A 23,181-nucleotide genomic window follows, 5' to 3' on the forward strand; every position below is an offset into this window, starting at 1 on the left:
AGAAAGCTATTACTTTTGAACATATTATAGCAAATAAATAGTCTGCAGTAATTTCACCACGAAGTTCTAGTGACATTGAAAATAAACCATCCGGGTTCGCGCTCTCGGATGGTGACACGACCCACAATTCTGAAGGAATTAAAACATTCTTATGTATAGACGGATCCATGTTATTTCGTGTATAAATCTAAATGCTTTCAAACACCCGGAATACAGTAACACAAATAATTTCCGAAATCAAATCGAATCTCTCCGCGGGAACGGATCTCCGGGAGGTGAGGTCGCGTTACCGTGCAGGAACCCGCTCCCACGCCTCCACGGTCCCCGACGCGGCTGGAGCCTCATGAGAGCCAGGTTCTCTTCCACGAGCACACGGGTAAGGAGAAGCCGAGGCACGTCAAACACACACAGGAGAAAGCAACAAGCTCGTCTAAATCAAACGGATAGCAGTAACTGGTGGCCAAGGATCGCTCCACCAATTTCAGAGGATTTCCGGCGCGTTCATAAAGAGTACGTAACTCTTTACGTACAGCGTATTCCTCCCACTGCTTCTTGCGTATTCTTACGTGAAAACGTGCCAAAATAAATATTAAAACCAGCATTTCAGCCTACCGCTTCCCCAACACAATCTACCTGTAGATCTTCTGTCCCAAGCACTTAAAATTACATTCGAGCCAAGGTAATATCAAAATATATTTTATTCTGGACCTCTTTCAGATCTGATTCAAATTACAGTTGTCAAAGCAATACAATGCAAAGGGAAACTGCAACAGAAAATGTGCCTAGAAGGGATATAAGGGCCTTGGGGACAAATCATTGTGATGTAGAACCAAAATACATCATAAAGTGTAATTAACATGGTCCAGGACAGTATAGAACATCTATATCAGTCTTCTTTAGACAATAATCATGAAAACTGAACAATAAAAGTCCTTTAAACAAGTACAAAAAACTGTCATGGGCTGGTTTACACTCTTACAACAGTTGTAATTTAACTGGATAACTGAAGAAATGATGCAGACATTTTAATCCAGTGCTATAGGTAGGCTCACAGAATTAGACCCAAAGGATTTGTAACTCCAAAATGAAACCATTACAACTACAATGTCAATGTCAGGAGAGAGAGAAAATTACTTCTGTATTCTAGAATTACTGTTCTGCACACCGCAGTCTGTTGAGGACAAGATTGCAAAGTACACTGGACTAGCAACAACATGCAGACTGTTTTCCTGTATTTACCCACAAATGTCAAAAAGCATTATGAAGTAGAAATGAATGATTATTTTAAAAAAAAAAAAAAAAAGAAGAAAAAAGAAAACAAAAGAAAAAAGAAAACAAAAACATGCCTCAAGTTATTGTCAAGCTTCAAACTTAAAGGCAGAGAAAGCGAATTATGTACTCAAAACTACTGATCTGAAGCACTATTAACACTAAATCTGCAATCCGCACCGAACGGCGGATTTTCCTGGTTGGTCTGCCTTCCCTTGGACTGACGGAGAAGACAAGTCCCGCTTTCACACAACGGGGGATTTCAGAGCTTTCTCTAGAGGGAGGAGCGAAGGCTGCTCCACGGCTCTCTCCCTACGGAAAAGTGTCAGGGATCTCGATGGAGATTTACTGCTGTCTCCCGAAGCCAGAGATTTTGCTTCTAACATGCCACAATGTTGCTTCTGCTTTTCTTCAGACTTCTGGAGAAACTGGTCCCTCTGGGGAACGGCTCTACAGGGCTTTGTGAAGGGAGAAGCTCGCGCGCGTGTCAACGAGAAAGGAACCCTGGGCTAAACCCGGCAGGTCCTGCTCTGGGAAAAGCCCCGCCGACGCCAAGGGGGGTCTTGGCTCGAGTGAGATGGGTCTCGTTTTACCCCCGCATCTCATTTTACCCCCACATCTCGTTTTACCTCCGCGCCACGACACGGACCCAACGCCTCCAACGCTCGTTCTGGCAAGGTTGATCTCATGAAGTGAAAGACAACGGGATTTCTGGTTAAGTAAAGATCAGGGCGGGGAAAACAAAATCGGGTCCCAAGGCTCCTCTCCGCTAAACAGACAAAAACATACAACCTTTTATTTACAGGCTGAAAAAACCCAGTTTGCGATTTTAATGAAATTCCTTCATTCGGCAGAACTAAACGCGTCGGCTGCTGATGGCTCCGGAGGCAAACTGGCACGACCGCCCTACGCCACCTACTATTCTTCCTAAACACAAAGAACATTTCAAAGGTACAACGTCCCATTAAATACCCTAGCATGAGGTAAGCAGTGTAAGGAAAAAGGAGTGCTTTTTTTTTTTTTTTTTTTTTAAAAATGAAAATTAATTAAAATTGGTAGAAATCTTTGGCCTTTTCTCTCAAGATGCATTAAAGTGTCATGAAATCAAGAAACATGCTTCAAAATGCCATGTCGTTCTGACTCTGGTAACTATTACCTCCCTCCACCCAACCCAGAAAAAGAGGCACTTTTAGTGTTTCATATAAGATTTCCAATCATCTAGTAGACACGCTAAATAACCCTGCACAATTGTAGTCCCAGAATAAACTGAGTTTATCAACATTACAAAGAGTCTAAAAAAGCTTTTATGAGGACCTAGATATTCTCTTAACTACACTAAGAAGTCCACCGGTTGGGAATCTCTACATCACTTTAAAAATGCAGAAAAAGGTAAAGCGAAAATAGAAAAAGAGGAACTCTACAGAAACCTGGACCTAACGCAGAGATGCGCATCGGGGTTCTGAGGTGGATGCACAGAAAGACAGCGAACTCGAGAGCAGTTCGTTTCTTACTCCATCGCTCATCCTGAGCCCCGTTTTCCCCCTTCCTTTTACCCTCTATTTGGATATTTGCCCATTAACCTGTTGAACCGGAAAAAAAATAGGAACCGCAATGTAGGCAAAGGCTCATGCACACGTTTGCCTTTACACTTGGAAACCAACAGAACGACTCGGTCCGTAAGACTAAGCCCGTGCGCACGTTTCTATAAAGTGAGGGCCTTACTGACACCTGGCGTGCTCAAAGGAACAACTCGGATGGTCTACCTCGCTATTGAACACGAGGTCTTTGCGCTATAAAACGTAATAATTAATGTCACGGTTCTCTTTTTAAAAAAAAAAATAAAAATTTTTGCTTCACATAATCACAGAACCTAGCACACCTTGCACGCATGCATTTAACAGTCTATAAAAGAAGAGGGGAGAAGAGGTGTGAGCAGGAGCAGCACTGTGGCATGCTAGTCAAGGACAACGATAAAACAGCGACTGGCCAGATCCTTCCCTTCGCTCGTGGAAACCGGCCTCGCTCCGCTACCGGGGACACTGCTGACCAACAGCGGGCTGGGGGGGCTCAGCCCGCGCCCCCGGAGCACGTGAGTCGACAGATCCCACCTTCCTGCCGGTCCTTCCAGCACCTGAAAACCCCTGGACCTGTGATACTGAAGCTCCGTTTCGTCTATTTCTGCATACGTGGCACTACGCCTAAGCAACCAGAATTACAACCAAAACAGCTGATGATCGAGAAAGAGGACAATGGCAATACCCTAAAACGTGGCTGGGTGATTTTTGCAGCTATGTCACAGAATTCCACCACAATTGTTTAGATTGGCTGAAAGAAATCATCCCGTAACTTTTATGAAAATGAAGAAACTGTCCATATTAAAATACAAAAGTACTATCAAGAATCACTTCTGACTTTCAGATTTAAATTCAGTGCAATTGACAAATGCATTGCTAAACGAAAAATGCAGCTTAAACATACTCAAAACATTTGTGTCTATTCCTGGGAGCACAGTTTAAAATTATTGCACAGAATTTTTTTTTTTATTTTTATTTTTTTTTTTTTTTTCTCCATTAAATGACAGAGGTCAGCCACAGTCATGGACCTCCAGCAATAGAAGCAATATTTCAAGTGCCAGACACTCAATATATTAGGTTTCCTACATATTGTAACTCACAGGGCAATTGCTCTTAAACATTCGTAATATGTTCCAAAAAAACCCTACAAATAGCTGGCACCGAACCACCGCGGATGACTGCCTTTATGGATATGACTTTTTGTTGGTTTTAAACGCTGTGTATGATAGTAATATAATCCTGGGGTATATATAAAGAACGTATTGTTGACTTCTCTTTACCACTGGCAAATTGCTACCCTACCTTAGCCAAACTCAGACTTGCTTCAAGTCGTGTTTATTCCATGGAAATAGCAGAAATCAATGCCTAAAGAACAATGGTTAAAATGTCAAAGCTGCATTATCTCAATTAAATCAATTTATAGGTAACTTGGGGGGGGGGGAAGTTAAAACAAAACAGAAGTTTGAGACTAGCAATCATAAGCCACAAAATTATTTGTGATTGAGATAGTGTTATAAAACTGATAACTTTGCAAAGCTCTGTAATATAAACCATTCCTTAAGTAAAATGCCTGTGACATAAATTTGACAACCTCTCTTTTTATAAATTTACACTCTTGGAATCTTATGCAAGACATGATGCAACCTTTTCGACTACACATACGCGTAAACACAACCTCATGCTATCATTTACAAATAAAATCACTATCAGTATACTTTTAATCACATGAGCAGAAAAAGGTTTGCCATATACATCTGTCATTGTAAGAAAAATACTTGATATTGTAAACAGAGTAAAAGACACTATATAGTAGTGATTATTAAAAAAATAGCAGCTTACTTCTACCCTATATTTGGAAAAAAATGTAGTCACAAGATACAATAAACTGCAGGACTGGAGCAGCAGGGGAATTAGTGCAAGTATTCATCTTTTAAATAAGCTGAATCACTGCTATTAAAATAAACTTGAAGCAAGTCCTCTGTTTAAGATCATTATTATTTTTTTTTTTTTTAAATCTAAGGTAGTAAACATTTTGCCTCTTAATGGCAGTGTTATCAAATATATGCCAAAGATTTTATTTTAATAAAGAAAAATTACATGAGATACTTTTAATACTGGAGTTTGGTTACAATTATACATCTAAGCTCCTACAAATACGATGGGCAACTCTCGGAGAAGCTGTGGCATGAACCCTTGTCCAGAAAGATCTTAACCTCTTAAAAACGATCCCCCAGCTATACTTTGCTCCTTTTCACAATAGTGCACAATTTAACCATATTTTAGCTATGGTCTTAAAGCAACAGAAGATGCATTTTTTTTCCTCTTTTTTTGTCCTTTTTTTTTTTTTTTCTTGTATGTATTTTTGCATCCCTGTATTTTTCTTTTCTGTATTTTTGTGCCCTTCTATTCTTAAGTTTGGCAGAATTATGTCCCAAATAAGAAACTACTGCATTTCAGCCATGTCACCAGAAAATAAAACATAGCATTATACCCATTCCTGTCATACTTCGTAGATGAGCAGGACGTGAAATATCACGCCTCAAAGAAGGATTTTTTTATTTTTTTTTTTTTCTTCTCTCTCCATAATCCCTTTTCCACCCTCCCTCTGTTCACAAAATTGTGCTCTGGGAGCCACAAAATGTACCAAACGTTATCAGGTTCAATCTACCTTTTCAAAGAATGCATTAAAATATGTTTCAAAGAAACATGGTTTTTTTCCAAGGTGAAAAAAAAAATAATATATATATATAAACAAGAAACTAATTCACTCCCTTACTTCATGCATCCGTAAACTTAACCAAACCAAAACAGAAAACCCAATGGTTAAAAGCAAAGAAAAAAAGCTACTGCTGCAGATTTCTGTAAGTCCGTTTTCTCTGTACACACAAACTGCTCAACTACTGAGAAGGAAAACAAAAATCCCCCCCAATCCATTGTCGTAATGGATTTAAAGGGAGGAAGGGGTAATGAAGGCTGCCATTAGTATCTTCTGAATTTGGTATGTATATGGGTCTGCTCTTGTATACGGTATATTTCTCTCTCTCTCTCTCGCTGTCTCTTCTGTTTTTCATATCCAAAACCTTTAAATGTTATTTTGGGGCACAGCAGATTCCAGCACTTGGTGAACAGGATTCACAAGCTGTGACAAAACTCTGTCATCCTCTTCAGGGTGTAATTATTTTTTTTTTTTCCTCTTTTTCTTTTTTTATATACAGTATATGTATATATTTCTTTTACGTTTGGCTGTAGTGGACTGGCCATGGTTCAATTGGGACTATAGCAGTACATGGGTCAGGGACAGTCATTTTGGCTATGTACACATTCATAGTCGGTCCATGGCTTCCAACTAGTAGCGCTATTTCCGTAGGTCTAATACACAAACCTGTAAGAAAAAGAAAGACGTATACAGAAATTGCGCAATATTCCACATTTATACAATTCTCTGGGAAATACCTCAGCAAAACCTATGAAACAGATGAAACCTACGGCAGAGGCTGCCCAGAGAGGTGGTGGAGTCTCCGTCTCTGGAGACATTCCAAACCCACCTGGACGCGTTCCTGTGCCACCTGCTCTGGCAGGGGGTTGGACTAGAGGATCTCCAGAGGTCCCTTCCAACCCTGTGGTTCTATGATGGTGCAAGTGTCACCTTGTATCTCTTAAAAATAGATTGAGGGGTGGGAAATCCCCAGGTGCGCACTTTGGTTAGGAGCACCCAGATCTGCCACGGGTTCTGCTGCCTCATGAATTACTATCCAAACATCAACAACTAGTTCATGTTCTAGTTCTGTCAGATATAGAAATATACCAGTAAAATATAATCATATAAAAGCTATGCTTTTGGTCATCAAACAGTTCAACTCTGCCTCTATTTGCTTAGTTGTTATTATATTTAAAACCAAGGGGATGAGGAAGGCTTTCGCTAGCAAACAACGTAAGACAAAATAAACCCAACGCTTTTAAAAAGAGGTAAAACTAAATGAAAACGAATCTGTTGCATGTACAATCAGCCTCTTGGGTCAAATTCACTAAAGACTGGAGAGGTTACACAGTATGGATATAAAAAGGTCATCTAGGGTGGAGTGATAGTTTCTACTCAGGATACACCTTGAGCTTTTTGTTCCATTTATGACCTTGTCTATACTTATAAAACTAAAATGATATGAAAGACCAATCGAAATGAATTCTCTAGAGTTTAGTCTACTTAAAATTCAGAGCTTTCTATTTTCTATTCTGAACTGCCTGGAGCATGCAGGACAGGAGAATGCTTTGGCACTCGTGTTAAGATACTGTCTGAGACTCCGGCCTCCAAAGCCACCAGGACTGCTTCTTGCTCATGTTTGGTGCTTTAAGCTACAGCTTCAAAGTACCATTCCTTTATCATTCCTATTTTATTCTAATTTTGCTTTTCCTTAGGCTCTCTTCTCCTTTCTTTCAAACCCATGGCAAAAGAGGTGCAAGCGCAAAAACCAACGATTGTACTTGTTAGGAGGAACTGCACGTTAACATTTGTCATAGTTTAGGCTGGATCAGTTGGTTCTTTCTACCTCAAACCAGGACAATATTTACCTGCAGGACAATGTCAGAAGAGCTAGGAGGTGATGCTACAGTACACCGCTATGAGATGACAGAGGGTGTGTTCGTGATTCGTTAAACATACAATTTTATTCCCTGCTTCTTCTAAGCCACGTAAGCAGAGTGTTATTTACATATAGCTCCTGTCATTTTTAGGAACTTTTTAATTACGGGCATTCAGAAATTTGGACTTTGCTTTGCTGCTCTTTCTGTTGAATATGATGCAGAGAGATTTCATTCCTATCATGCGTTACAATAATATCACCTACACTGAACGTTTTCACTTGAAAAGGGCAAAGAGGCAAAAATGAACTTGTTTCCAGTCTATACTGAAAGACCAGCCACAATGAACACATTTCCATGGAAAGCCCCAGTAGGGACAGAAAATTTAAATGAGAGGCATCTTCACCTTCTGAGAATTTTGGAGGATTTAGAACCGTAATGCATTAAGCTGGAACAAAGACATAATCTCCTTTCAACATTACAGCACCCTTACATGTGAAAATCTACGTGCAATGTAGCTGTACTAAACTTCAGCTACAGGAGGAAATTTTGTCTCCGTAGTTAGTCGAAAGATTTCCAAAAGATGCCTGTTGTTGAAAAGTCAAACAAGTCAAACTGCACTTACTGAACCATCTGAAGCACTTGCTCCAACTTTGTCTCCTGCTGCATTCCAGCAAACCTCAAAAATCCCTCCTGTTCCCCGATAACTGTGAACTAGGGCACCTGTCTAAAAAGGGACAAAACATGTAATTAATATAACAAAATCCATGCCAACAAGTAAAGTTTGGACAACACGTAAAACCTCCCCACTGCTTTTAAAAGCTCAAATTCTCTGAAATGGTCCAGGTGAGACTCGTGGATGATCTCTAGCACGTGACAAACACAACTATGGCCTCTTGATCCCTTGTGTTTGACAGGCAAAACTGGGGATGGCCATGACCACTTTCAATTACTAAAATAAACCTTTCAAAAATTAACATCCACTTCCCAGCAGCCAGAGGTTCCATCTTGCCTAACAACAAGGTCTTTAGACTTTCATTCGCAATCAGCTCTTTTTTGGCCAGAAATACAAAACAAGTAATAGTGTCTTAGAAAGTTACGTAGAAAACATTTTGCCGTCATCGCCTTCTCTCACACTTCACATTCTCTTGTTTTCAGTGAAAATTCAATGAAACAGCTATCAGATTTCTATGTCTACATCCAGTCACCATTTTTCACAGCAAACCTGTTTTATCAGGAGTTTAACGTTCAGAGTTAACAAAGACAATTTGTGGATGAAACATGCTATTGCAGACACTTTGTTGACTATGTTTTGACGTCGTCGGTTTTTGGTGGTGTTTTTTTGACAGTGATTTTGAGGGTTTTTTTGCTAAGTAAAGACAACATAAAGACAATTATTACTTCACCATAGCCAGGCACTCAAAGAGAGAAAATTAAATGTACATCTACTAACAGGAGTGGCCTTAGAACAAAGTGTGTTAGCAAGGACAAAGCTCTTGGTGGCCGAAATATGATGGAGGAACGAAAGTTGGAAGGACACTGATGGAAGAGACGAGACCACAAACGCCTGAACAGAGAGAAGAGCCGTACCTGTGTATTCCAGATGTGTACACATTTATCAAAGGAGCCGCTGGCCAGGTACCTGCCATCAGGACTGAAAGCTACACTGTACACAGGTTCTTGATGCTTTGTCAGAGTATGAATACAAATTCCTCTGTCTACATCCCATAACCTAACAGTAGAATCAAAGGATGCACTGTCAAGGGAAAAAACACAGATTAATTACATCTCAATTTGACATATTTTTATTTCTAATATAAACATAATATGATGAAGTATCCTACACGCTTCAAAACATTCTGTGAACCTACGTACAGAAAAAGTGAAGTAAAAATAATGCTTAACAGCAATTAAAAACAGGATTAAGTAGTACCTTGCTAACATAAGATTGGCATTTGGATTATTTGTTCCTGGTCCTGTAGGACTCCATTTGATAGTATAAATTTCTTTGTTGTGTGCTTGTAAATCATGGACACAACTGTCTTGTTTCATACTCCAGATCTATGACAAAAACGGAACAAAAAACAAAGACATTTAGCAAAATATTGTACTAAAATACATTTTACATCTTTCTTCTTTATCACTTGCAGTCTGACTGCTACCTTTTAGGCCACCCAAAATATTTGCCCTGACTGCTGAGTTTCTAGAGTACTTATTACAAGTATTATTCCAGTCCCCTCCATTCTTTGAGTCTGAAGTGCCTGGTGGGGTTAATGAGTAATAAAGGTACCGTCTGTACAAACTGATCTGCATGTGCTAACTACGAGCCCCTTGAGAAGTGCAGGGATGATAACAGATGCTAAAATGAGAAGAGCAATATGTACATGTTCATGTCTGAGTTGACAAAATACCACAGTCCTATTTTTAAATGAACTCCTTGCTACACAGATCGAGTGAAATAAAGGGACAGTAGAGAAATTGTCTGGTTTTGTCCAAAGCCATAGATGTGTATTGCAAAAAAGCATTATGGCATTTTCCTGGCTTATTAGGATTTGCATTGCCAGGTGTTCGTTCAATACTTCGTATCCAACTCCTGCATGATAACCTTCAACAAACAAAATAACTCTATTCTATCAAGAGTTCGCACTGCACACAGAAGGGCTTTTGGGAAACTTTATACCTTTTCTTAAATGTGAAACTTGACATAGCAGTTAATCATCTGAATGCATTTTTTTAATGCTATCTGGTTTAGTAGTGCTTTTAGCTCACCTTTTATTAGAAAAAGCTAACAGGAGCATGTTTAAGCCCACCTATATTTAAGATGCAATTGAGGTGTATGCTTAAATGAATGATGCTTTTCAGAACTGGTGCCTCACTGAAGGGGAAATTGATTTTCAATGAGCAGACAGAATTAAAATTGTACTTCCAGCTTAAATTGATGGGACCAAAATCTAGCTTCTCTTCCCAAAACTAGTATAGATTAAAAGAGTCCACATTAGCTGCCCTAGAAAATATCAAGTTGTCATCAAAAGAGAGAAAAATAAGTAAATAATAAAGACATCAGTAGGCACCTTCCATCTACCTCAAAACTTGACACTTATTCCTACTGCCATTGAAAAGTAAGCGATCAGTGATCTCTAGACTTATCTACAAGCAATAAGGCTTCCAGTTAATCCCGAACAAAACGATAAAATTCTTTCCAGGCTGGGCTGAATTCAAAACAGCAACCGAGAAGTTAATTGCCTGAATTGCCTGAGCCCACAAACACTGACATGTTCCCTGTTGTCACCTCTCTACTCTCCGAGAGGCAGCAGCGAGAGCTCGAGCTCCAGACTGGAATTCATCTCACCCGAGTTTCAGCTGCCTCAGTATTAAACACCCAGCTTAAACTGGCTATTTTGGCTCCATCCATTGCCCAGGGAGAAGGACTGATGCTCTCAGGGGTTTACTCATCACGCTTGACTTAGACACTTAACTTCGGAAAGGAGGAATTGCTCTTCAGTGGCGCTAGACACTGTTGACTAAAGATGTCTAGACATCCAGCTTTAGACTGGAGGCTTAATCCTTAAATGTTTATATTTAGATAAGGTGATTTCCATTGCAAGCGCCGCACTCTGTGCCAGCACAGGAAGGGATATCGGGCTAATCAATGCAGACATTCCCCGTCTCCAATTAAACTGCAATGAGCTAGATGGAAATGACTGTCCCAAGGGCTACTAGTAGGACAGCGCCGTCAACACAAAAAACCATAACCCAAAGCTCTACTAAACATAGTGCTAAACACCCACTAAAGACAAAGCAGTATGGGAGTAATGGAAAAGCATCTTCTACCATGGACCTGTCAGGCACAAAGAGCCTCCTTTCTTCCAGTGCATCTAACCTGCGGGGATTTTTTTTATGCATCGCTAGTGCGCCTTGAAGTCACGTGTGGAAGTTACAGTATCCTCTGCATTCACAAGTTTGCCCCAGTTCTACAAGAAAGCGGGTTGCTATGAATTATTCGGAGGACAAGTGCAGGTGCAATCAAAAACTGCAGAATGACTCCTGTTGAACTGGAAAAACGAAGGAGCACCCAGACTCTCTTAATAAATATGCCAAAGATTTTAACTAGAAAGAAGGGGAAAACAGTAGAAAACTAGGAAGGGAGCTAGTCACCCATTCTTGCGTGTGTTACACAACATGCATTCCAACTCTTCCTTCTAACCGAAAGCAACCATCAAGCGTGACAGTTTAATGTTTAATGACCTGGTTCTGTAAACAGCTAAAAGCACCTAATAAAACATGCTCCAAGTCTCAGAGTGGCAGCCTGTAGCGAGTTCTCTGGACCAAAGCTTGGCTCTGATTAACAAGGATTTGCTAGGATTGTCTAATCTTTTTATATTAAAAAAGAACAAATATTAGACACCACTGGAAATACAGCGAGACTGGTGGATTGCTGGAGCTAACAGTGTGCGTTCCAGAGTCCTGCACAGGCAAGAGAGCAGAACTCCCGTTACCTTTAGAGTCATATCATCAGAGCAGGATGCCAGAAGATTACCAGTTGGATCCCATTTGATTGCGTTTACTTCATTCTAAAATTGAACAGTGAGAATAAGTTGGAGTCTTCACTTCCATTACAAATGACAGCTTACGAAAGATAAAGTTGGACAGAAGTTATGAGTATTTGGGTAATCGTCAGTATTTTAACAGTTAATTTTCATTCCTAGCTTTGCCTTCATTAACAGTTAACTTTTTGCTATCTGTTCATCACATTTTCCCATGGTGCTCTTACACAACCTAGGCCGTGCAGAGCAAAGTCTTAAAGTTACCATCTTTCTTCTTCTAAAGCTCCCTTTTGCTGTGCCCCCCTGGCACTGGTAAAAACAGCTGCGCACGGGAGCGAGAATTGTTCTAATAACAACAGAGAATACAGTCATCACGTGACCTTAACTACAACTACCTGCGTATGCATCTAGTGCCTGTTGCCAACCGTTGCCAACCGTTGACCAAGTTGCACAACCGTTGACCAACCGTTGCACAAGTGCTGTACATTGGCAAATAAACCGGGCCCCCAGTCCCTTATTAATAAAAATACGGTATAGCAGCCCCCAATTTCCCAGTACTTACTGTGTGACCCTGGAAGGTTTTGATGGGCCTATCTTGTCCTAGTTTACAGACGTGAATACACATGTCTGTACTGCAAGAGGCAAACGTGTTGTTACTCTGCCAATCAACATCTAATGCTGGTGCTAAAAGAAAGAGAAAGATATTTAAAACTATGGTACGTATTCTGCAGGAGTCTGATTCGCAAAGTTAGGGGGCACCACCTTAGAACAAATGCCAACAGGAAGCAACCATTAATTTTACAGCAGTTCTAAAGAGAAAACACTATGAACAGTGAGAAACGCAGCCAAAACCAATCTTGCACAAAGAAATGAAACAAAATTTAGTAGAAGTAATTAAAACCTGGAACATATCTGACATGAAACAGTTATAAAGAAGACAGTGCAGCAGGACAACAAGCTGTAGTTTAGTCATCTACAAATAAACCTCAGGAGTCAGCACACGGAACAGGTTGCCACAACTTAACACATCGTCACGCATGAGCTCATCTCCACTAACAGTCCACGTCTGTGCTGATAGATAGCAGCCAGTGAAAGGTAATGATTTATTTCCTTTCCTAATTCCAGCATTATAGGGTGTGGTAACTTGAAGCTTAATCACGGGCAACGTATTCCATTTGATCAAGCCAAGATATTTATGGCAGATAGCACACGGAATTGCTTGGAGTAAATCAAGAATTGATGGGTTTGATTGTTGTCATGCCACTGAAAACGTAGCGCGAGCGGAATAAAAAGGGGCAACAAGACACATCTCTTAAAGGCCCTTCAATGACACGTTCGTCATCCTCGCTAGTCTATTTTCCAGCTGATTCTGGCAGGCTTGCACAGCGTGCAGCCCACAAAGCAATTTGTCTGCCCTCCCGAGAGGCCGCGCTCCCATCCCGGCTGGCCAGTGACCAGCCTTTCAGCTGGTTTGTGGCCAAACAAATTGGGGACAGCACAGCGGGCAGCGCAGAACAAAGGGATGCTGGGCTGGCATTACCGCAGCAGGAAGATGACAAATGCAGTCCTGAGCTGATAAACACAAAGCCTGCGTGGCCCGCCCTCTTGATTTGTCTGCTCTGTACTACAGAAAGTCGGTAACTTTTGGATTATCTCTCATGACTTTCATAGAACTGCAATAAAATTGTGAGTTGTAAAATCAGAACCATTCTATCCTTGTTTACATTCTCAAAATTCGTAAGACTACAAATATGGGAGTCAGCATGCAAAGACTGCCTATAAAACTGTAAAATGGTGTAAATAAGCACCACAAACTTCAGATTTTTTTAATCTATTTTAATAAAACCCACTTTTTTAGTCTTTTCAGATGACAATCCTGAATGATCAAAATCAAGACTTACCAGAATGGAAAGGAAACTGCTGCTTGGCTTCGCCAGTGTGGGCATCCCAAATAATTGTGGTCTGTATTAAACATAAATAAACAATAAACAAATTTGTACAAATTGCCAATTTCCCCACAACTGTCACCATTCCCGTGTATCAGAATACCCAGCCTCCTCCCCACAGCCCAAACCTGCTCCCGATGAGGGATTTCTAGGGTTTCACCCAGTACTGAAGGAAATTGTAGTAGATGTACAGAGAACAGGAGAGAACCTTAACATGGTGTGGCATTAGCAAGGTGTTCAATCACAACATCTCGGGGTCTGGAGGGAAGGGGGGGGTTGTGGGCTTTTATTTTTTAATAAACAAAAATTAAATAAATGTATCTCCCTAGTCCTATTTATATTCTCGCAATCTACTCCACACACCTATTTTAACTTCCAATACTTGTATATTCAAATTGTAATTTCAAATACTCAGGTGTCCCTGAGGAGATCTCTATATAAACAAGTAGTCTCGTAGTTAAGAATCTGAAAGATTTGATTTAAGGGTGTAATTCTGTTCCGAGTTCTTCTCTGCCAATACTTCTGATATCTTCCTGATGAAAGAAATTTTACATGACAAAATGAGTATTTTATAATCCCTATATTCTATGCCAACATTCCTGACCTGCCTCAACAATCAATGAAAATTTTGACACAGAACTCAGTGGAAACATGAACTGACCACACAAATTACTTATGGAAAAGAAGCGCAAGGTTGAGTCAATCTTTCTGCTAATGCAGAATACTTTTCAAAGCATAATCTCTGTTGCTTTATCCAAGGAGTGTTATTGACTGAAACAATGAGGCTTCTACCTCCTCCAGAATATTCTTCTGCAAATTAAAGCTGTACCTCCACAAAGATTTAAAACCTGGGATAAGCCATTACAGCTGCCAAAAGAAGAAACCCGGCCTTTCCATGCTTTCAGATATTTACTTTTCCTGCCTTTCTGCACATGCATTTATAAGGGTGGGCACTAAAGCAAACCAGGTTAAACGCATACAGGAAAAAAATAATAAATAAAGGGGAAAATCTACTACTTTCCAGTGACAGGGCCAGTTTTAAGTGTTGTGGGCCTGTGGCCTTACTGAGCTTGCAGTTTGCCAGCCTAAGAGAGTAATTGTGTTTACTTCTGCACCTAAAATCAGTTACAGAGAAAAAATTAACTCTTCTTACTCTTTGAATAGTCTATTCTATTCCTCGAATTCTTAAGTCTATTCCTCATCACTCTGTGCCCTTCCTACCATTCATAAAACCTCTCACGCTAACAACAACTTTGAATTTAAAGACCTTGTGTGCCGTTAAGTTGGTTTAGAGACGTGAAATTAAACAGTTAAACAAGGAGCTTCACGGCTGTACGCTACTGGCACCTCCCGGGTCAGATATATTGACTTTTCTTATGTCCCAGCTCTAACCTTTTTCATCATTCTCGGGCTCGACTGATACCCAAATCAGCCGGAACCTATTCCTCCAGTATGATTTTTTTTCTGCGTCTTTGCATAAAGTGCTTCACTAAATTTTAGATGATTCCATTTTACAAAGGTTTAATGTTCCTGCGTTCAACGCACTAACTTTCCAACTTACGCCAACCTAATGGGGAAGAGATCCAGGGACACTGAAATTTAATAAATTAAAGTATCTCAATAAACTACCACAAAACACAAGGAAACAAAGCTAGCATAACAAGTTCTTTGTAAGTACATATTTACGTCCCATGCCTTCAGTTTAATTTTCTTACTTTCTATAGCTTTGCTGTTATGCTTACAATTAGATTATAACGGTGAAGGAAAGAATTTTAATTTTACCAAAGATTATCTCACCTTGTCCACTCCTGCACTTAAAATGAAGTTTCCTTTCTTGTTCCATTTTAACGCAAATATAGGACCTTTATGTTGCCCTAAGGTGCTGGCAAGATTACCTGAAAATTTATATTGATATGAATACATTAAAAAAATAAAAAACTATGCTGTGAGCCACAATACAGGAAAATATACTGGAAATTAAACGCATTTCACTTACCGTCTTTAGTCCATATCCTTGCAAAGCCATCGTAAGACCCAGTTGCTAGAAGTGTACCTTCACTCTGCCAGCAAAAAGGTTATTTGATTTACTCATTTTTACTGTGTAACTCAAAGCTAAAGAGCACAAAGCAAATTTCAGGTAGAATACATCTGCGTAAAATTTATGATATTTATTCCATCGACTACAACTTATTAAAACGAAGTCCCTGACGTACAATACAAGAAATTACAACGCAACTCAAAACCAGAAATCTTTCAGCAGCCGTAGCAGAGGATGCACAGCTGCCATTATTTAAAATGTGACTACGCAAAATTACAGGTACCATTTTCTCGGGGTACTCTGAGCCCTGCCATTTCTACTTACGTTCCAATCCAGCGATGTCACGTCTTTGTTGCTGGGTACATCCTGCCCTCCTTCTCGTATACAGTGTCGAAGTACCAGCTGCGTAGACCCGCTCGTGCTGTTTTCACTGAGGTTCCATATCCGTGCTGTCGAATCGCCAGATCTACAGAACGGTTCAGGAGACTATAACCCCTTCTCTCAATTAATTCCATTTAAAAAAAAAAAAAAGGGTGTTTTTTTTCAAGACGGCAAACGCTGTGGCATTTGACGTAGAGGGCGTTGGGGCAGGTATTGTTTTAACTTGTTGCCATGCCACCGAGCATTGCTATTACGTACAGAAATGGTTAATGCACATACCCTGAGGCCAAAAGGTCACTAACGGGATTCCAGGCACAGATAAACACTTCAGACTCATGGCCACGCAGCACCACTGCCTTGTTGGGAGGGATTTCAACATCTCCATCTACTTCCATCATATCTGTGTGATTATCTGCATTTTGGGAAACAACAGTAGAGAGAGGTGGATTTTAATATTTTGGGACGATACACTGTAACTACTGTATGGTTCCTATTCTTCTGGGATGAGCATAACAATCGATTCACAATTTACGTAGATTAAAATTCGACAGAGCTGTAACATCCCTTTATTTTTCCAGTTCCAGTTTATGGAGTACTATAAACAGACGGGGAGTTTCAAAACTGTGAGAAAGCTCTTAGCCCCTCTAAACCTCAGCATCCAAATGGATTTAATTTTGAAGCTTCAAAATTGAGAACAAAAGTTAATACACTTTTTTTGCAATGTTAAAAAATAAACACCGATGTTAAAAGCACTCACAGGTTTTCGGGCACGGTACTGCATAGTTCAATATGTTACTAGTCTATCTTGCGCTTTAAAAAATACGCTTATGACACATTCCTTTTTTAAAAAAAAAAAAATCATCTCTCTTTCCACCAGTTGCAGTCAAACAGGTTTTAAATCTGCATCTCAGACACTTCATTTACAAAATGGCTTCGATTAATATAATAACATTTGGTGATACAGTAAACTGATAAGAGATCTTTTTAAGCTGCATTGGCAATTACCATGGAATTGTGGCAACACAGAGCTTTCTGCGCGGAAGTGATGTCGAATCCATATTGTTCTGTAAAACATACTGGGGGTAATTCAACTGACAAAACAGTTTTCTTGGCAGCTGCCATCAATCATTTTCTATTATTAAAAATAAATTCACACGGAGTGTAAATGCACAACATAAAAAATGCTGAACAGTTCACCTGCTCCGTATTCATTCACTGCGGTTAAACAAAGCATCTCACATCTATTGCTTAATTTAAAATTAAGGGTTTCTGTCACTGTTTGTATGTGTGAGAAAACAGAAAAGGCTATTAGAACGTGTATATTTTTAAGAAAGAGCGCCACGTAAAACACTGCTTCAATGAGAGCGAACCAATGCCGGTAGAATTCGGTGAACCAGCCAGCAGGGGTTGCTGGTATCTCACATTTAACAGGGGCTGAAGAGCTGAAGTTTACCCTTATTCTATCCAGTTCACAGCTAACAAGTAAATAATCTTTTGAGATTTTTTAAACAAAAGCAACAAAGTAGAGAGCTTATTGTCTAAGCCAAAGATCAGATTTCCAGTTTAGTTATCATCTATAATAATGAAAAAACTAGTAAAATCCAGCTGTAAAACGCAAAACATTTACACGGCTTGTGATAGGAATATTCTCTCAAAAATGTCTTTTCTTCAGGTCCCTTTACAGCAAGGGCTGTAACTCCCCCCCTCAAATGTGTAATTCGGACTTCCAGAACGATATTTTCATAATCACATTTTAATCCCTGACCTGAACTTTTCTATACTAAGCCTAATTGTAAGGTACGTTCCTTTGACCAGGGATGACAAATGGTGAAACAAGTGACTTTTTATCAGCACCGCTCAGCTGTAACCAGCTGCGGATTAGCAGACTCCTCTCCTTATTCCTTGTACAGTGGCCAAAGCTGAGGGGATGCGATATTTAAGGAGTAGTCTCTGATTTATTCGCGCCCCCCCCCTCTTTCTGCAAGAGCTCTCAGGTGTCCCGTGAACAACCTACAGATGATGGGAAAGGGGCAGGACTGGAAGCGGGTCTGGTCAAGGGAATGTTGTGAATTAATGACTGCCGAAGTTTCAGTCTCCTCCTGCAATTCCAAATATCAAACTGGGGACAATCAAAGGTGAGAGACCATCTGTTAAAGTATCACCTATGACACAGGTATTCTCTGCACGCTGAAGGGTCACTAGTACTTCTCCACATGCACCTCATGGTCTACTAGCTCATACTGCGATACATGCCAAGGAAGCGACGTTGACCCAGGTTAAGGTCATTTCTGTCTCAACTTACTTGCTATAGTATGTGCTCCGTTCTCTTCTCCATTTGCAGTATTTTCCCCATTTTTCGCTGCTCCCTGTTGGTTAGTCGCGGCTGCGGCTGCAGCGGCGGCCGCCTGCTGTTGTGCGAGTTTATCTCTGTAGGCCTGTTGTCTTGTCTGGACCACATCAGGCATTACTGCATCTATCAGTGAGAGAGACTCTATCGGCCTACCATCAAACAAGGTACCATCCTGAATTCCAGCAGAGGGAGAAAACAAAAAAAAAAAAAACAAACAAAAAAGACAACACCAAGTACAAGTTAACATTATGGGCAACAATTCCAAGGAAAACTAAAGCAAAAGTTTTGATTTAATGTAATAAAATGGATTACAAACGGTGCAGAAGTGATATCTCATCATTGTTGAGGTTGGGATTAGAATTTTAGTCTAAATTTAAGTGGCCATCATCACTATGCAAAAAAAAAAAAAAAAAAAAGCCACTGCAGGCCTCTGGCAGAGCTTCTGGAATCAAAAGTTCTATGCTTCGGGTTTGCTAAATCGTCTGGTAAAGCAACAAAAAAAATCTGTAAGTTATCTATGAATATGATTTCAAACATGAGTGGCCGCAACAAAATCTAATGGTTTGTTTGAAGAGCTGCAAACATTGGAAGTCGGGTCACGGGCTTGTGAAGTTATTCCATCTTATTAGACTAATACTTTCCATAAACATATTATCTGGAGAGTTGACTAGTTTTCTTCCTTTTTTTAAACAGTGCTGGCATGCTTTCACACAACAAGGAAGAATTTTATCCTGAAATGGACAAGACCCAGTTAAAAATACCCGTATACATATGCCGGGGCTTTGTAAGGATCTATTTTTAGAAGCTAGAAGGATTCCTTGCGATAAATATAGGGTCTCCTTCTATTCCAATCACTTGCTTTATTTTTCTGAGGCTTCCTAAGGGAAAGGATTTGCTTCAGAGGGACTATAAAAACTACGCGTAAACAGAAGACATAAGGGAGACTGGAAAGCGAGCAGAATTAGTGAATAAAAAGGTTTCCTTCTGCAATATAACGGAGACATACCGAGGCTGCTAACCTTCCAGGCATAAATGAGAATGGAAACCGAGGGCATCTGCAGCATCAGGCAGGAAGATACATAGCTTTCCGTACTGCTGGAATAACCATTTAAACATCAAATGTAATAGATGCTGCTCAAGATGAATTAGCCAGCAGAGGCAAAAAGCAAACTGGCATCTACCTTCATCCTTCCTGCCACAAACTGAAACCCTCGCTCTACTTGGAAACCTTGCCCTCGGGCTCTCGTTACTTCATTATAACGACACAAGACCCAAAATGAGAGCCGCTTAGTGCTCTCCCACCTCCTTACTGCAACTCTACAAAAATTAAGAAGTTCCTCATCTCCATGATTATCTTATTGCACTTGTCTGGATTTGCTACAACATGTATTAGGGTAAAAACTCTGCAGACGACGGACCTTTAAGCAACGAGCCAGAACACCATGCCTGGTGTTGTGTGGCTGCACTGGGCAGAACCCCTACCCAGTTATGTCACTCCATTCTGGTCCCACCACTGGAGTCATGGTGAACACCAGCAGTAAGGAATCTGAAGTAAAAGTAAATAAATAGGATATAAGAAAGTTAAGAAAAAATACTAACATTCAAACTTACTGCAAGCAAGGATGTAATTAATGCTCCTAAAGGCAAAGGCTCCTTACCTCATTAATACTGACTTCTGCTTCTACATACTGCAGACCTTTCTGGATGATGGAAATCAAAGCAGCTGGTGGCACCAGAGCACCGTTTATATTAGACTGGCTGATATGGCTCTCTATACCAAAGGTAAATGCTGAATGGGAAAACCCTAAAGACAAGGCAAAAACATCAGAATTGATTTACGGATAGACAATGCTACTCGCCCTACTGCTGGAGGAGCTTCCTTTTACAAACCTCAGCAAATTACACAAAGTTCTAGCACGCTTACGAACGACAAAAAAACCCCCTCTGCTGTTTTCCTCATAGGTTTCTAGTTTAAATGTGCAAAAAGACAAAAATGAAGTTTATATATAAACACAAAAATTGTTAGTTACGGTATCATTGGCAAAACATTTGCGCTTGAGCTTACTGCAGGGGGTTTGGACAAGATGACCTTTAAAGGTCACTTCCAACCCAACACACTCTATGATTCTATGAAATGTAAAAATATAACAAACACAATTTGCAACAGAATTTACATATATTTATATACTCTAAAACTATATATGTGTATTGTATCATACACAGTCTTTAATAAAATATATATTTCCAAGACACCAAGACTGACTTGTTATTTTAACTCACTGATGTGTTACCCATGAAAGCAAAACGGATCTGTACGTGGAACAGAATTCACTTCGTGGTACAGCGCTGCCGTAACTGTGTGTGCTGTGGCACTTAGAACTACACGAGTGTTGTGCACTGATTAAGAAGTGGCAAGCATGTTATGGTGCAACACTGCTAGTTGCTTGCTATTTATTTGATCGCCCTGAAAAGGCAAATTTCACCTAGAGAAAAATAGTTTCAGCAAATTAACTTTACTGTCACAGAATTTAATCTTAATTTCCCCCCCCCCCGCCCCCGTCAGGTAACTAGGATGCTGCCTGCAAACTTTCAGATGAAGTTAAAGCAATTTTGCAAGTTTGGCTTCTGTGACAAAAGCAATCTGCAACTGGAATAAGAATGTATAGTAGTTTTCAGTAAATTCAGGCGGAACAATGAGTTTCTGCTTTCTTCTGACAAGCAGAGACTGAAAAGCTCTGCCATCCACCATTGCTTCTGGTGCTTCTTTGTCTCAATTTCAGAAGCTCATGAGCAGTGGACATAAGCAGTAGACAGATGTTGCATCAGTCAAATGCATTTTCAAGAAGCCTGAAGTTTGTTTTCAAGTTTGACAATATTCATCTGTCTTTTGCCCTTCCTCCCAAGAAGCAGTTGGCTTTGGGCCAGCCTGACACCAAAGGACAAAATCCTCCAAGAAAGGGTCCTGCAGGGAGAGAGGATTTTGGGAACCCAAGAGTCATTCCTGTAAAAAACTCTGTTCATCCATATTTAAGATTCAAATGATACGAGTCATATGGTCAGAGATGCCGCTTCTTCCTTTGAAATGCAACAACATCTGCCCTCCCACCGTCACATTCAGGCAAGGAATTTGGCCACGCAAGACCAGCTTGCGGGAGCACCAACGGAACAGGAAACACAGTATTTTAGTGGTCATCCTTTTTTCTTCGTCAAGTAGCCCCAAAGAAAATGGTGCAAAATGCCATCGTCACCCTGTAGATAAAAGTGATCTCCAGGAGAATGCATTTCTAAGCAATCAAGTGAGTCCTTAGCTGGTTGAGTGCCACCTGAAGACTCCAAATGACTAAATCTGATTAAGTTACAGAAGGTAACTTGGCAAGAATTCGTTCTCTTGTTGAGAAGAAACACCAAGAAAAAGTTCAGAGAGAAGCACGTGTCTACTGGCAAAATAATTACATGAGTCTGTGTTTGCTAAAGCCAGTTGCAGATGAATACCAAATAAATTATGCATTGTTTAATAACCAGAATTGAAAAAAAAAAACAAAAAAAAAACCAACTCACCTGACTCTTGCAAGTATCTATATACCAGGAAGTTAACCTCATCACTGCTTATACTCATCTTTATTCCCAGTTAAACCATGAGGTCACAACAAAGGACACAACCCTGAAAATAAAAAAAGTAGGTCAATTAAATATTTTTAGTACCTAATACATCTTTCTCAACAAATGCTACATTTATAAAGTAAGTAGCTCCCTGGCAGCACAGACAATGGTTTTATTTTATAATGCAAATAAGTCTACCATAGTCATTAAAAAGTCGTTTGTCTCACCACAACATAAAGGTCAGTAAATTAAATACTGAAGGAACAGATTCTCAAATGATGCAAATTGGTATGGAGTGGGGAACTATGCTGCTGAACACCAGTATTAAGGCCTAATTTCACAGTTTTTTTTTTAAAATCATCAAGTGAGTTCCATCAAATCAACATTATTGGTACGGAACACATTTTTTAAAATGTGGATTTCTCTCTGTCTGGCTAAAAAAAGACAGAGAATTTGATTTAATGTTGGTACCCAGGCAAGTTCTCACATTTGCTTTCTAATCTACTTCACTTTTCAGGTACTTCTACTCTAGTAAAAAGGTGCAATATGGGCTACAACACTGTATCTGTTCAAAGAAAGCTCAACTATTTCCGCTAAAAATTAGAAAACATCTCAGCCATACACTTAACGCTTTGCAAGCGGAATTCTTGAAATTAGCGACAAGCTTTAAACAGAGCATTTTTAGTAACATTTCTCTGGGCTTTTGACCAATGCTTTAAAAAACATCAAGGAATATACACACCCCATTTCCCCTTGATTTTATTAATGGCAAATATTTAGCAAGACAAATAACGTATCAGACTATATATATGTTTGATGATAAATTTTGAAAACATGAAGCAACAAGAGTCTGTAAAACATGACGATGAACAGACAAAATACACGATTTTTTCCAACTTTAAGC

The 23,181-nt window shown here is 39.9% G+C and overlaps 1 protein-coding gene across 5 annotated transcripts in view; it reads right to left on the reverse strand.

Annotated features, from left to right (window-relative positions):
* Positions 1–682: 682 nt before the first annotated feature.
* The window catches only part of TBL1XR1 (TBL1X/Y related 1), a 121,734-nt gene continuing 99,235 nt past the window's right edge, over positions 683–23,181 (reverse strand). For all 5 annotated transcript variants that reach the window (XM_063338440.1, XM_063338441.1, XM_063338442.1 and 2 more), the window contains 14 exons: positions 22,236–22,338; positions 20,336–20,481; positions 18,630–18,849; positions 16,607–16,739; positions 16,271–16,412; positions 15,905–15,968; positions 15,706–15,803; positions 13,864–13,924; positions 12,525–12,646; positions 11,915–11,989; positions 9,352–9,479; positions 9,009–9,174; positions 8,044–8,145; positions 683–6,225 (listed from right to left, as the gene is read on the reverse strand). In XM_063338440.1, the coding sequence (XP_063194510.1) occupies positions 6,199–6,225; positions 8,044–8,145; positions 9,009–9,174; positions 9,352–9,479; positions 11,915–11,989; positions 12,525–12,646; positions 13,864–13,924; positions 15,706–15,803; positions 15,905–15,968; positions 16,271–16,412; positions 16,607–16,739; positions 18,630–18,849; positions 20,336–20,481; positions 22,236–22,293 (1,542 nt within the window). In that variant the 5' untranslated portion in view covers positions 22,294–22,338 and the 3' untranslated portion in view covers positions 683–6,198. The remainder of the gene's footprint in view (positions 6,226–8,043; positions 8,146–9,008; positions 9,175–9,351; positions 9,480–11,914; positions 11,990–12,524; positions 12,647–13,863; positions 13,925–15,705; positions 15,804–15,904; positions 15,969–16,270; positions 16,413–16,606; positions 16,740–18,629; positions 18,850–20,335; positions 20,482–22,235; positions 22,339–23,181) is intronic.

Source organism: Chroicocephalus ridibundus, chromosome 6, assembly GCF_963924245.1.
Source record: "Chroicocephalus ridibundus chromosome 6, bChrRid1.1, whole genome shotgun sequence".
NCBI lineage: Eukaryota > Metazoa > Chordata > Aves > Charadriiformes > Laridae > Chroicocephalus > Chroicocephalus ridibundus.